This window comes from Nicotiana tomentosiformis, chromosome 6, assembly GCF_000390325.3.
Source record: "Nicotiana tomentosiformis chromosome 6, ASM39032v3, whole genome shotgun sequence".
In the NCBI taxonomy this organism is placed as follows: domain Eukaryota; kingdom Viridiplantae; phylum Streptophyta; class Magnoliopsida; order Solanales; family Solanaceae; genus Nicotiana; species Nicotiana tomentosiformis.
In genome coordinates, this window is record NC_090817.1 from 20,062,282 (window position 1) to 20,077,344 (window position 15,063).

Sequence of the window (15,063 nt, forward strand, 5' to 3'; positions counted from 1 at the left end):
ATTAATATACATAAATTATACACTAATTATACATATAATGTATATCTGCCGATAATCCTTTCAGATTGATGGCTATACAGTATAAAAAATCCCTTTTTTTTAAACATCCCGAATAACGCCGATAATATTTTCAGGTGGACGGCTATACAATGTGAACAATAAACCTTCTTTTTCTTTTTAACGTCCCGAATAAATAAAAACATTGAGAATTTAGTTAAAAAGGTATGGTTTGAGTTGCCAACAGGCTCTACTTGAGACAATAATTAGGGAGGAAGAAACAAATATGTGCGCATCAAAAACTCAGACTAAACACATTTAGAACTGGATATATGAAAGATGAAGCTTCCACATTTAATTTAGGTAATAAAAACAGCTGATAAAGGAAGAAATGGAGAGCAGGCCTAGATATGATTTCTCTTTATAGCTTCAATTTTCATATTTATTCTCCGAGGAACAACATTTAAAAGAAGTGTAGTGAACTGGAAAGGAAAATTCGAAGTTGAAAAGAAAAATAGACTACGAGACCAAATTGCTATCTCAATCGCCAACAAGAGGCTATCTTCAAGCAGAGGAAGAAAATGCAATGGTGAAATAGCAAACCGTTTTGCCATGGTCGCTTCCTGGTTACTTACTTCCGGTTGTCTCCAAGTTCAAGCCCTGAAGGTTGAGCAACAAATCATCAGAACTCAAGTACACTTTGTTTGCTGCATTTGAAATGGTATGTGCATTATCTCTTGCTGCTTCAATTTTCCTGAGCGTGATAAACGCTGGATTGTTGGCAATAGCTTGACCGATCAGCTGCGCGCTCTTAGCCTCACCCTGCAGGAAGGAATTCAAGCACCATTAATCATAGTATTCCATATAAAATGACAAGTTGAAGAAGTAACTGGAGATTAGATTAAAGAAAGAAGGATATGATTTGGAAAATATTATGACCTGAGCTCTAATAATAGCACTTCGTTTATCCTGCTCTGCTTTTTCCACAATATACTTTGCTCTCTCTGCTTCTTGAGCAGCCACTTGCTTTGCTTCAATTGCAGTCGTGAATTCCTTTCCAAAAGTCAAGCTAGTTATGGACACATCATCTAGAGCGATGTTGAAGTTGGCTGCCCTTTCAGTTAAGATCTTCCGTATTTCTCTACTAACATTCTGCACAAGTACACAAGTTTAAGCAAAGATGGTGAAGAACCTTTAAAATTCCAATGAGTTTCTACGGCAGCCAAATAGAAAATTTGCAGCTATCCACCATAGTCCCCTACTTCAGAGAAGGAAGTGGAGCATATATTCAATATCAGAACATTCCTCACATTTGGCGCCAACCACACCATACAGTACAGATGCAATATTACCAGTTATGACCTATAGCGCAATAATTACTTCTACAATAGCAACATCAACACACTAAGTAGGTATATGTCCTCTTGCACGTACCTCTCTCTGGGTGATGAGCTGGCTAGCGTTGTACTGTGCAACCACAGCTTTCAAAGTTTCATGAATAATTGATGGCAGGACACGTTCACTATAATTTTCACCAAGAGTTCGGTAAATAGTGGGCAGTTGGTCTGGTACTGGACGCGTGAGAACCCGAAGTCCAATTTTAACCTGAAAATAATTAAGGAACAAGATATATTTTACAACCTGTCATTCTTATAACACAGAAACGCTCTGCTCCTGGGATTAAGGAAACATATGATGAACACCTTCTATCCCTCATAAGTTTGTACAGTCTTTACCACATGTTACTTTTGTCCTCCCAATCCCAAATCTTTTGGTTTCTCTTTTCTTTTTATATGTGGTAGTAGGGAGCCAAGCAAGTGCTGAGAGAAGAATTTACCATCTGAAGGTCGCGACTGCCAGAAGTGCTTTCCACTAGATGTGGACGTGCACGAACGTCATATATGACAGGCCTTTCAAACCAGGGAATCATGAAGTGTGTCCCCTCTGGATAAACCTATTAATAAAATATCCAACATCATGTATCAAAAATGCATAAGGCACATCGATAGTAGACGAAAAACAGGACTAAAGGTCATAAACTAGGATGTACAACATCAAATAACTACATTGGAGATAAAAGATATAATAAAGAGATGAGAATAACTTTAAAATATATAACTTGAACGTGCTTGAGGATACAACAGAATTTGATTACTTTTACACTTCAACCTCCTCCTTTTATATCTATATAGGTATGAAGAATAAGTATGACATCTAGAAAACCTCGAGTTCTAAGAATTAATATGTCGTATTGAAAGACAAATTATTGGATTTTGGGATGAGATGCGTCCGGATAGAGCAAAAAGATATAGAAATACATATAGTCGACCCAACTAGTTTGAGATTGAGGTGTAGGTGGTTGATTGATTGACTACTTAGATGTGCTTGGACATCACGGTATCAAAGAAATATGAACAACACATTGATCTCTATCTTACAAAAACGAAAAAATCCAGAAGAAAGAATCCATCAAGCATATCCTAAACGAAATATTAAAGAAGCAACGCGATACTAGAAGAACTTCCTTAACCGCAGAAGGCAGTTAAATCCAGCTCTGACCTAACTAGATTTCTTAAACATAGATAGAGCTTCGGAGATGACTGTCCAGTGTCCAGTGGATGCTAGCCCTCAGGTCAATCTAATATATGTACTGAAAAAAGGGTCCAAAAACCATCTTAGTCCAATAGGGAAAGGACAAGACATACCTTATCTTTAACACCAAGAATACGGTTGAAAACAATAGCACGATTCCCGCCGTCAACATTGTAGAGACTGTTAGCAACTCCATACACACCAAGACCAGCAACAACTCCTAACTTAATCAAAGCAGAAGCGGCACCACCACCAGGCATCTTAGGAACCTTAACATTCTTGAGATCCATCTTGCTAATCCCTGAAAGTAAAGCCAATAATAGTCATCATTATAATCATTTAACAAAAGCCTGCTAATATGGAAAAGGAGTGATCCGTGAGTATCCTAAAGAGCATTTGCAAGTAAGCCTACATCTCTTTTGATTAGTCAGCAGGTAATTTCGTCACAGAAAGTTCCAACACAAAGGACTTGACAAAATTTACAGTTTTTACTCCGTGAATTATCCGTAAGATCTTTACTTACAGAAAATCTAAATTTGAAAGGATACTCTTCTAGTTTCATTATATGGCCATAAAAACACTTTGTATGCCACTTAATCTGTCTACCTTCTGACGGAATACGCTTAAGCAGTTCAACAAATCCAATCGATTCAAATAACAAGCAAGACCAATACAACAGTAAATTGTAGCAATGAGTCATTGACTACTTTTTTTAACAAGATTAAACAATTGAATTGAGAAAATGTGTGTATAACTTAATCTCATTTTTCACATTCAATTGTTTGTTAGTACTATTTCGTTGAAACTTATATGAAACACTCAAATACTTATCATGCACACCAAGATTCTGAAGGGGTTAGTGGAAATAATTGATACATTTATCTTAACAAATAAAAGATAACGAATTGATACTTCTATATCTGTAGCCTTAGCTCAACGGACAATACGATAATACATGATCATCCAATTAACAAACTCAAGTACAAATCATATTTTACACTACATGTAAGCAAAATCCAGAGAGACTATTCGTTTGCTCCGAAAAGAATCTAACAATTGTGCATGCTTACTCACAGACTCATAAATAAATGTACTGAATTGTCTAGAGAATATATAACAGAGTCAAAGACAAAAAGCAAACAGATAGCAGACATCATAAACACGCACAGGGTTTGAGCCAAATTACGATTAAACACATAAAATTAGAATGGGCCTGAATATAGCAGAATGGATACAGATCATTCACATAATAGGACTCAATACAAATGCTCAGTTATTATAGCTACTTAAAAAAAACATAAACTTATTTGTAACCCAGAATCATACCAAACAAAAAATTTATTTAAAATCCAGAATCATAAAAAAAGACAAAAATAAAATTATTTAAGTTATTTTTTCGTAAATTTACTCACTTGAAAATCAAATAAGAACTAAGAACACACCAAACTCCTGTAACTTTAAGGTTCTTCACAATCGGTTTTTAGGAGAAATTGTTTTTACATAAAAATACATAAAAGAATGTGTAGATTAAGAAAACCGAACTTTCAAACGAAGATTTTTTACCTGATCAAAATGCAGGGAAGGAATCTTCTAGAAAGTTCTTTTTAGAAGAAAAGGAACTGAAATGGGGTTTAAGGAAGCTTGGAGAAGGGGTTTATTAATAGTTCAGGGCTTTACAATTTATCTATTCTAATTTTAGGGAAAATTGTCAAATATGCCCGAGTACTATTGGAAATTAAGAACCTTTACTCTTTGTTAGGTGTTTGGTTTAATATTATCCCACTGTTTAGAAAAAGTTTTATTTGGTTGTTACGGAACTTAATTTGAAAGTAATTTTAAATTACAACACAAAAAAGAGAGTAAATTTTGACGCTTTCGAAGAAAATTAAACACGTGGAGTCCAAACGATTCACTAAAAGTAAGAATACGGACAGAGAAAAAATATAATAAATGATAAAATTGAACAATTTCAAATAATACATTATGTCAACTAATTTTTACTGAACTATTTCAAGTATATGTCACTTGAACGAACTCGAATTTTTGTGTAGTTATATATCTTCGGGATGTTTATAATCTTCAGATTTACATAGAGTTATTTTAGTCTCAAATCCAAGGGGATAGGGAATTGGTTATATCACATTTGCTTCATATGACCTACCTAAATAAAATATCTAATGCACAAAATTTTTTCCAAAATAATAATAATTTTTTATATTTTTCTAATATTTAGAAAATTGAAATCAACTAAAAATTTTATGTATTAAAATCTTCATATTAAAATATTATTTAAGAAGTCCTAAAATTTAGGTTTAAAATCATCTAAAAACTTTCCTTATATATATTAAAATTAAAGTCCTAATATTTAGGACCAAATATATAACAAGAACTAAATTATGACGTTGAAATACTTGGATATCTCGCCACTAACCATTCGATTTGGATTCAAGTTATTAAAGGAAAAAATTGAAGAACTACAAATATTTTTCTTTATTTGACGAAAAGAACTACTATTATTGATTTTCTAAAATGAAACTAGATGAGGAATTGGGGATAAAACCAGCTATAAACGACAAATACGAGGAGTTTAATTTCTATCTATTAATTAAGAGCCTTTTGATAGGTACAAAGATGGTGAATTTTTTAGTGATATAAAACATTAATTATTTTAATAACATGAACTCCAACCAAACAAATATTTGGTCAATCGTAAATGATGATGGATGACTACACTTATAGATTAATTAGTACTGAAGTTGACCTAATAAACTCACAAAGTTTACTAACATAATTAACTTAGAGTTGCTTGCATAATTTATGTCGTCAAAAACTCACCCCAGAAAGGATAATATATAAATACCCCATTAAAGTTTCATTACTCTTTTCTCCCAAATTAATTATTTAAATTATTGCATACACGTAAATATATATAACTATTTTTCAGAAAAATATAGTTCAATCATAAAGTATAGTCCATTACCTATTAGTGTAATCCATTCTGATCATCTAAATATTATGAGTGCTATAAATAATTTTAAAAGATAATTTATGAAAAAGTGCGATAGAAAAAGATGGAAAAAATAATGAAAATAAATATACATCTCACTATAGTTGAAAAAGAAGGTAATAAACTCTTAAATTAATCATCAACTAAAATTCAAAGGTGAAATGTTGATAGTTTCTTACCTTTTGAAAATAAAATTTTATTAGATAAATTACTATTAATATTAAATATTAAAAAATTAGAAATAGCTAATATTAAGAATTTAGTCAACATAAAGTATATCAATTTCTTTACAGCTTGTTGGATGGTCGTTACCTATTGTATTATATCGTATTGTTACTTTAAATACGATGTTTGTTTTGGTTGTTACTTAAATTTTATTATATCGTATCGTTAAATCCGTCGTTACGTAATGACGAAATGTGACACTTTATGTAACAACCGATTTGGTGTGGTGTCACGACCCAAAAGTCACACTTGTCGTGATGACGCCTATCTCGATACTAGGCAAGCCAACAATCTCAATAAACCATAATTTTATTTTAAAAACTAAAAACATAATAATTAAGTTTAAGAGTAAATTCCACAAATACTGGATATAAAAACACTCCCAAAACTAGGTGTCACTAAGTACATGAGCATCTATACATTACAAGTCTGAAAAACCCGGTCTATAGACCAAATATAATAAACCAAAAGGATAGGGAAGGAGAGACAAGGTCTGCGAAACATAACTGCTACCTCTGAATCTCCGAAAAATCAACGGTGTGAAAGAATCAACACCCACTATGCCCGGGATCACCTGGATCTGTACACGAAGTGCAAGGTGTTGTATGAGTACAACCAACTTAGTAAGTAACAATAATAAATAAGGAAATGAAAATAGTGACGAGCTTCTCAGCTAAGTCCAAATTTAATATGCTAAAACTCTCAAGTTCAACATATAAAATTTCATAGAAATTTCTCAAATTTGAATGAAACAAAAAATAATGTTTTTCCGAAATTTCTAAAATAGTGATATATGACAGTTGAAATGCAGAAAATAATGAAATCAATGCATCCTCTCAGACTAATAGTCACTCAGTCCTTCCATTCACTCCAACCTCACAATCACTCTTTCCTCACAGTCACTCATCACTCGGCACTCGTACTCAATAGGTACTTGCTCTCACTGAGAGTGTGTATAGATTCCGGAGGGGCTCCTTCAGCCCAAGCGCTATATCAAGCCAATCATGGCATATAATTATGAAACATGTTGCGGCGCGCAACTCGATTCCATAAATATCCTCACAATTAGGCCCTTCGACCTCACTCAGTCATCAACCTCTCCAGTCTCTCGGGCTCAAGATGCCATGAAAATCAACCCCAAAATAATAATATGATGTATCAATAAATAGCAACAGAGACTGAGATATGATATGGAATGAATGAACATGACTGAGTGTGAAATTATAATTTTAGAATATAATTCAACCACAGAAATGATCCCAGTGGGTACCAATAATAACAACATATGTCTAAGCATGATTTTTAATACGATTCTCAGCTCAATTTTCTCTAACACGTAGAGAATGTACGGATATCAACAGATAATTCTACTACTCAGTTCCATGGAATTTGACCAAGTCACAATTCCTATGGTACACACTCACACGCCCCATCACCTAGCATGTGTGTCACCTCAAAATCAATCACATAATACATAATCCGGGGTTTCATACTCTCAGGACCAACTTTAGAACTGTTACTTACCTCAAACCGTGTAATTCTCTATTTCGCTATGCCCTTACCACGAGAATTGGTCTCCGAAAATCTCGTATCTAGCCATAATTAATTCGATTAAGTCAATACCAATTATTATAATTAATTCCATAAGGAAATACTAATTTTCTAATAAAAATCCGAAATTAACTTAAAACATTATCTGTGGGGACCACATCTCGGAACCCGATAAAAGTTACGAAATATGAACGCTCATCCAACTACGAGTCCAACCATACAAATTTCACAAATTTCCGACATGAACCCGACCCTCAAATCTTCAATTAAAATTTATGAAGATTTCTACCATTTTCAACGCAATCTTTACCTATTTGAGCTCAACAGTCTTTCCAAAACCATATTGGTATGTGTATGTATAAATAATACTCTAACACCCAAGAATCATACTCTTAATCACCCATCTTTACCCCCAATCGAAATTGAAGACTAGGGGTTAGAACCTTACCTCTTGGGTGAAAATCTTGTTGTATTTCCTTGTTGGATTTCAAAGCTTGAACAAGATCGTGATGAACAAAACACTTGAGCTTCTTCCTCTCTCTAGAACACTCTCCCTTCTCTCTAAAAATGTCAGATTTTGGCTCAAAAATGGCCCTTTGCGTGTATTTAATGAAGTAGGATCGGATTGTAAAAACTCAAAAAATAAAGCTCAGAAACAGGATATGCGGTCCGCATATCGGCCGCACAATTGACCTCCAGAACTGGGAAGAACCTTCCTGGGTTTGCGGTCACTATGCGGCCCGCAGACCTGTTCTGCGGTCGCATAGTCGACCGCAGAATGGCATCCAAAACGGCCCCTTACCTGCCTCACTCTGCGGTCATTATGCGGTCCACAGAGTGATTCTGCGGTCACATAATGGACTGAAGAAACACATTTCTCTGCCACAAAGTTTCCTTTACTCCATAGTGCATTGTTCAACCCCAAAAGCCCGAGCCGCGAGAAATTTCTATAACCTTTGTACTAATTGATCTACCTCGGCACCACAAAACCTTAATTTCCTTAGCAAAATTCTCCGGGGTCGTTATACATAAGTCAACATTCGGTCAACCTTTTCTACTTAAATTCTAAACCTTAAAACTAAGTATTCCAAATCATTCCAAAACCTCACCGGACTTGAACCAATTACCCCCAGCAAGTTACATAACAAATGTAAGGCATAAATTGAGCAGTAAATGGGGGAACGGGGTTGTAATACTCAAAACGACCGATCGGGTCATTACATTCTCCCCCTCTTAAATAAATATTCGTCCTCTAACGGGTTTAGAATTATACCTGGAGTCTCAAATAGGTGTGTATATTTGCTCTGTATCTCCCGCTCAGTTTTCCAAGTAGCTTCTCCGACTGGCTAGCCTCTCCATTGCACTTTTACTGAAGCTTTGTTCTTTGATCTCAACTTTCAGACCTGCCGGTCTAAAATAACAATCGTCTCCACAGCATAAGTCAAATTACCATCCAACTGCACTATACTAAAATCCAAAATATAAGACGGATCTCCGATATACTTTCGGAGCATTGATACATAGAACACTGGATGAACACCCGATAGACTGGGTGGCAAAACAAGTTCATAAGCCACTTCTCCAATTTTCTTAAGTATCTCAAAAGGCCCAATATACCGAGGGTTCAACTTGCCCTTCTTTCTGAACCTCAACACACCTTTCATGGGTGAAATCTTAAGTAGAACCTTTTTCCCAACCATGTAAGCAACATCACGGACCTTCCGGTCGGCATAACTCTTTTGTCTAGACTGCGCCGTGCGAAACCTCTCCTGAATCAATTTAACCTTCTCCAAATCATCCTGAACCAAATCAGTACCCAATAGTCTAGTCTCATCCGGCTCAAACCAACCCACTGGAGACCGACACCGTCTCCCATATAAAGCCTCATACGGAGCCATCTGAATGCTCGATTGGTAGCTGTTATTGTAGGCAAACTCTGCAAGCGACAGGAACTGATCCCAAGAACCTCCAAAATCTATAACACAAATGCATAGCATATCTTCCAATATCTGAATAGTGCGCTCGGACTGCCCATCCGTCTGAGGTGAAATGTTGTACTTAGCTGAACCTATGTACCTAATTCTCGTTGTACTACACTCCAAAACTGTGATGTAAACTGCGTGCGACACTGGCACACCGTGTAGGCAAACAATCTCGCAGATATAAATCTCAACCAACCGCTCCGAAGAATAAGTAGTACCAACTAGAATAAAATGCGCGTATTTGGTCAACCGATGCACAATCACCCAAACAACATCAAACTTCCTCAAAGTCTGTGGAAGCCCAACTACAAAATCCATGGTAATACGCTCCGATTTCCCTCTCCGAAATTTCAAGTCTCTGAAGTAATTGTGATGACCCAAAATGTCATCTTTATATTTAATAAGTAATTCTATGTTCTAAAACCTCGAAAGTACCATTTAATCATTCCTCGACTTGCGTGCGCAGTCCTTACAAATTTTCGGAAAGTTTTTATGTGAAAAATGGATTAAAATATGAAATATAGCTGTAAAATTCAAGTGGGTTGACTTTGGTCAATGTTTTTAGCAAACGGATCCGGATCCATATTTTGACAGTTCCGATAGCTCCGTATCGTGATTTGAGACTTGGGCGTATGCCCGGAATTTAATTTGAAGGTCCCTAGCTCAAGTTATGACCATTTAACAGAACTAGCAATTTAAAGGCTAAATATTCCAAGTTTGACCACGAGGTTGACTTTTTGATATCGGAGCCGGAATCCGATTCTGGAAATTTGAACAGCTCTGTTATGTCATTTATGACTTTTGTTCCAAATTTGAAGTCATTCCGGATTTATTTAATATATTTTGGCACGAGATTTGTAAATTGAAAGTTTAAAACTCAAAGTTCGAATCGGGATGTGAATTGTAATTTCAGTATTGTTTGACGTGATTTTAGACCCCGAGTCAGTTCGTATTATGTTACGGGACTTGTTGGTATATTCGAGCGGGGTCCCGAGTACCCCGAGAGTGAAACAGATCGAAATTGGAACAAGAATTGGACTTAAGCAAAATCTGAAATTTTGAGTTCTAGTATAATCGCACCTGCAGAATTTTGACCGCAGGTGCGAGCTCGCAGAAGCGAAACTTCCATCATAGATGCGGCCTTCGCAGGTGCGGCCCTTGCGCGCAGATGCGGACGTCGCAGGTGCGACATTTTGTCCGCAGATGCGGAACCTCGCCTAGTAGCCCCTTTTTGCAGATGCGAGATTTTTCTCGCAGATGCGAGCTCGCATGTGCGAGCCCAGGCACCGCAGATGCGAAAATGCTGGGCAGAATACATAAAATCGGGTCTTAGCCATTTTTACTCATTTTTGAGTTTTGAGTTTCGGATTTCGGCGATTTCAAGGGAAATTTTCACGACTTTGAACTAGGTAAGTGTTCTTTATCATAAAGTGATTATATTTCACAAATCCATGTCTATATTCATCATTTATTTCGGATTTTGATGGAAGAAATTAGAATTTTTGTAAAACTTTCCAAAAACAAAAATTTAAGATTTGAAGGTCAATTTGATATCGAAATTGGACAAATTTGGTATGGTTGAACTTGTATCGGAACGGGTGTTTGGATTTCACAAGTTTTTCCTGGATTTGAGATGTGGGTCCCACTGCCGACTATTATAATGAATTTCGGTTTTTTATTTAGAAAATTTATAAATTCATATGGAATTAATTCCTATGATTCGTATTGAATATATCGATTTGTTTGTGAATTGATTTGATGCTTTTAGAGGCAAATTGAAAAGGAAAAGCCGTGGTTGAATAATTGATTGGAATTTGCAAAGCGAGGTAAGTGTCGGGGTTAACCTTGACTTGAGGGAATAGAACCCTTAAATTGTTTGTTATGTGAATTGCATGTAAATGACGTATAGGCGAGGTGACGAGTGTCTATACGTCATCAAATTAATTGTATGCCTGCTTACTTGAAAAATCATAAATTATTTTTAATCATAAATTAACTATTATAATAATTATTTCTCACTTATTCTTTGCAAATATAAATTCTTGAAGTCCTACATTAACTGTTACATGCTATTTGAATTATGTGCCTTAATTGTTATTTGACATTTAGCATATTAAATATTAAACTGCCCATTTGCTCTCTGATTTCCATAATAATTTGCTATTTATCATTGTTTGCTTCATAATTAAACCATAATTATTGTATGCTTGTTGTCTTGTAATTTTATACTAATTGCTACATTTATTGTGAAAATGTCTTCTATAAGAATTGGTAAATAAAAATATTGGAGAATCGGGTTGCACGCCGCAACAGACTTATTAAAAGTCAATATTGGAGGATCGGGTTGCACGCCGCAACATACTTATTAAAAGTTAATATTGGAGGATCGAGTTGCACGCCGCAACAGACTTATTAAAAGTCAATATTGGAGGATCGGGTTGCACGCCGCAATAGACTTGTTAAAAGTCAATATTGGCGGATCAGGTTGCACACCGTAACAGACTTATTAAAAAGTTAATATTGGAGGATCGGGTTGCACGCCGCAACAGACTTTTCTAAAAAGTTAATATTGGAGGATCGGGTTGCACGCCGCAACAGACTTGATTAAAATAAATATGTTGGAGGAGCGGGTTGCACGCCGCAACAGAACTGAATGTGGATATATTATGAGAGCGGGTTGCACGCTGCAACAGAAATAATAAAAATGATAATTGGTTATGACTGCTGAGTTGCCTTCAATTATTATAAATGAATTACCTGATTTATTCCTATTATTGTTGTTGTTACTAATATTGCGTACAGGTTAATGTAAGTGAACCGCCTTAGCCTCGTCACTACTTCGTCGAGGTTAGGCTCAGCACTTACCAGTACATGGGGTCGGTTGTACTGATACTACAATCTGCACTTCTTTTGCAGATTTTGGAGTTGGTCCCAACGGCGTACCATAGACTTTCTCGGATTTCAGCGACCAGAGGAGACTTGAGGTATAACTGCATGACGTCTGTAGTTCTGAAGTCCCCGTCTATTTTAATTTGGCTGTGTGTTTATTTCCAGACAGCTTTACTTTATTCAGACCTTTATTTGTATTTATTCTTGAAGCTCGTGCACTTGTGACACCAATTCTGGGATGGTATTTAGACACCATTATTATTATGGATTATTTCAAAATTGCTTCCGCATTTGTTTTCTTGTTATTAATACATTTACAAATTGTTTTAAAATAGATAATATTATTCTAACGTTTGCTTGCCTAGCAAGTGAAATGTTAGGCGTCATTTTGACCGCAGGTGCGAGCTCGCAGAAGCGAGACTTTCATCGCAGATACGGCCTTCGCAGATGCATCCTTCACAAGTGCGGCCCTTGCGCGCAGATGCGGACGTCGCAGGTGCGACATTTTGTGCGCAGATGCGGAACCTCGCCTAGCAACCCCTTTTCGCAGATGCGAGATTTTTCTCGCAGATGCGAGCTCGCATGTGCGAGCCCAGGCACCGCAGATGCGAAAATGCTGGGCAGAATACATAAAATCGGGTCTTAGCCATTTTTACTCATTTTTGAGTTTTGAGTCTCGGATTTGGGCGATTTCAAGGGGGATTTTTACGACTTTGAACTGGGTAAGTGTTCTTTATCATAAAGTGATTATATTTCACAAATCCATGTCTATATTCATCATTTATTTCGGATTTAGATGGAAGAAATTGGAATTTTTGTAAAACTTTTCAAAAACGAAAATCTAAGATTTGAAGGTCAATTTGATATCGTAATTGGACAAATTTGGTATGGTTGAACTCGTATCGGAACGGGTGTTCGGATTTTGCAAGGTTTTCCTGGATTTGAGATGTGGGTCCCACTACCGACTATTATAATGAATTTCGGTTTTTTATCCGGAAAATTTATAAATTCATATGGAATTAATTCCTATGATTCGTATTGAATCTATCGAATTGTTTGTGAATAGATTTGAAGCTTTCAGAGGCAAATTTAAAAGGAAAAGCTGTGGTTGAATAATTGATTGGAATTTGCAAAGCGAGGTAAGTGTCATGGTTAACCTTGACTTGAGGGAATAAAACCCTTAAATTGTTTGTTATGTGAATTGCATGTAAACGACGTATCGGCGAGGTGACGAGTGTCTATACGTCGTCAAATTAATTGTTTGCCTGCTTACTTGAAAAATCATAAATTATTTTAATCATAAATTAACTATTATAATAATTGTTTCTCACGTATTCTTTGCAAATATAAATTATTGAATTCCTGCATTAACTATTATATGCTATTTGAATTATGTGCCTTAATTGTTATTAGACATTTAGCATATTAAATATTAAGCTGCCTATTTGCTCCCTGATTTCCATAATAATTTGTTATTTGTCATTGTTTGCTTCATAATTAAACCATAATTATTATTTGCTTGTTGTCTTGTAATTTTATACTAATTGTTACATTTATTGGAAAAATTTCTTCTATAAGAATTGGTAAATGAAAATATTGGAGGATCGGGTTGCACGCTGCAACAGACTTATTAAAAGTCAATATTAGAGGATCGGGTTGCACGCTGCAACAGACTTATTAAAAGTCAATATTAGAGGATCGGGTTGCACGCCGCAACAGACTTGTTAAAAAGTTAATATTGGAGGATCGGGTTGCACGCCGCAACAGACTTGATTAAAATGAATATGTTGGAGGACTGGGTTGCACGCCGCAACAGAACTGAATATGGATATATTGTGAGAGCGGTTTGCACGCTGCAACAGAAATAATGGAAATGATAATTGGTTATGACTGCTAAGTTGCCTTCAATTATTATAAATGAATTACCTGTTTTATTCCTATTATTGTTGTTGTTACTAATATTGCGTACAGGTTAATGTAAGTGAATCGCCTTAGCCTTGTCACTACTTCGCCGAGGTTAGGCTCAGCACTTACCAGTACATGGGGTCGGTTGTACTGATACTACACTCTGCACTTCTTGTGCAGATTTTGGAGTTGGTCCCAGCGGCGTACCATAAACTTGCCCGGATTTCAGCGACCAGAAGAGACTTGAGGTATAACTGCATGGCGTCCGCAGTTCTGAAGTCCCCATCTATTTTAATTTGGCTGTGTGTTTATTTCCAAACCGCTTTACTTTATTCAGACCTTTATTTGTATTTATTCTTGAAGCTCGTGCACTTGTGACACCAATTCTGGGATGGTATTTAGACACCGTTATTATTATGGATTATTTCAAATTTGCTTCCGCATTTGTTTTCTTGTTATTAATACATTTACAAATTGTTTTAAAATGGATAATATTATTCTAACGTTGGCTTGCCTAGCAAGTGAAATGTTAGGCGTCATCACGGTCCGAAGGTGGGAATTTTGGGTCGTGACAGTAATCCTCCCGGTCTCTGATGCTCATACTTCACCTGTTGATAATTTAAACACCGAGCTACAAACCCAACTATATCTTTCTTCATCCGCCTCCACCAGTAGTGCTGCCTCAAGTCCTGATACATCTTCGCGGCACCTGGATGAATGGAGTACCGCGAACTGTGAGCTTCCTGGAGAATCAACTCACGCAAACCATCTACATTAGGCACACATAGCCTACCCTGCATTCGTAATACACCGTCATCTCCTATAGTGACTTCCTTGGCATCACCGTGCTGAACCGTGTCCTTAAGGACAAGCAGATGGGGATCATCATACTGGCGCTCTATGATGCGATCATAT

General features: G+C 36.2%; 1 protein-coding gene across 2 annotated transcripts; it reads right to left on the reverse strand.

Annotated features, from left to right (window-relative positions):
* Positions 1-377: 377 nt before the first annotated feature.
* LOC104087171 (prohibitin-1, mitochondrial-like) lies at positions 378-4,281 on the reverse strand. Of its 2 annotated transcripts, none has more exons than XM_009591574.4 (6): positions 4,153-4,281; positions 2,703-2,890; positions 1,835-1,951; positions 1,432-1,602; positions 937-1,149; positions 378-819 (listed from the first exon to the last, which is right to left on the reverse strand). In XM_009591574.4, exons 2-6 carry the CDS (start codon positions 2,877-2,879, stop codon positions 625-627), a joined length of 873 nt encoding a protein of 290 aa, XP_009589869.1. In that variant the 5' UTR covers positions 2,880-2,890; positions 4,153-4,281; the 3' UTR covers positions 378-624. The 2 variants fall into 2 exon arrangements, with proteins under 2 accessions (XP_009589869.1, XP_009589870.1); XM_009591575.3 differs by lacking the exon at positions 4,153-4,281 and adding an exon at positions 4,002-4,116.
* Between the last annotated feature and the right edge of the window lie 10,782 nt (positions 4,282-15,063).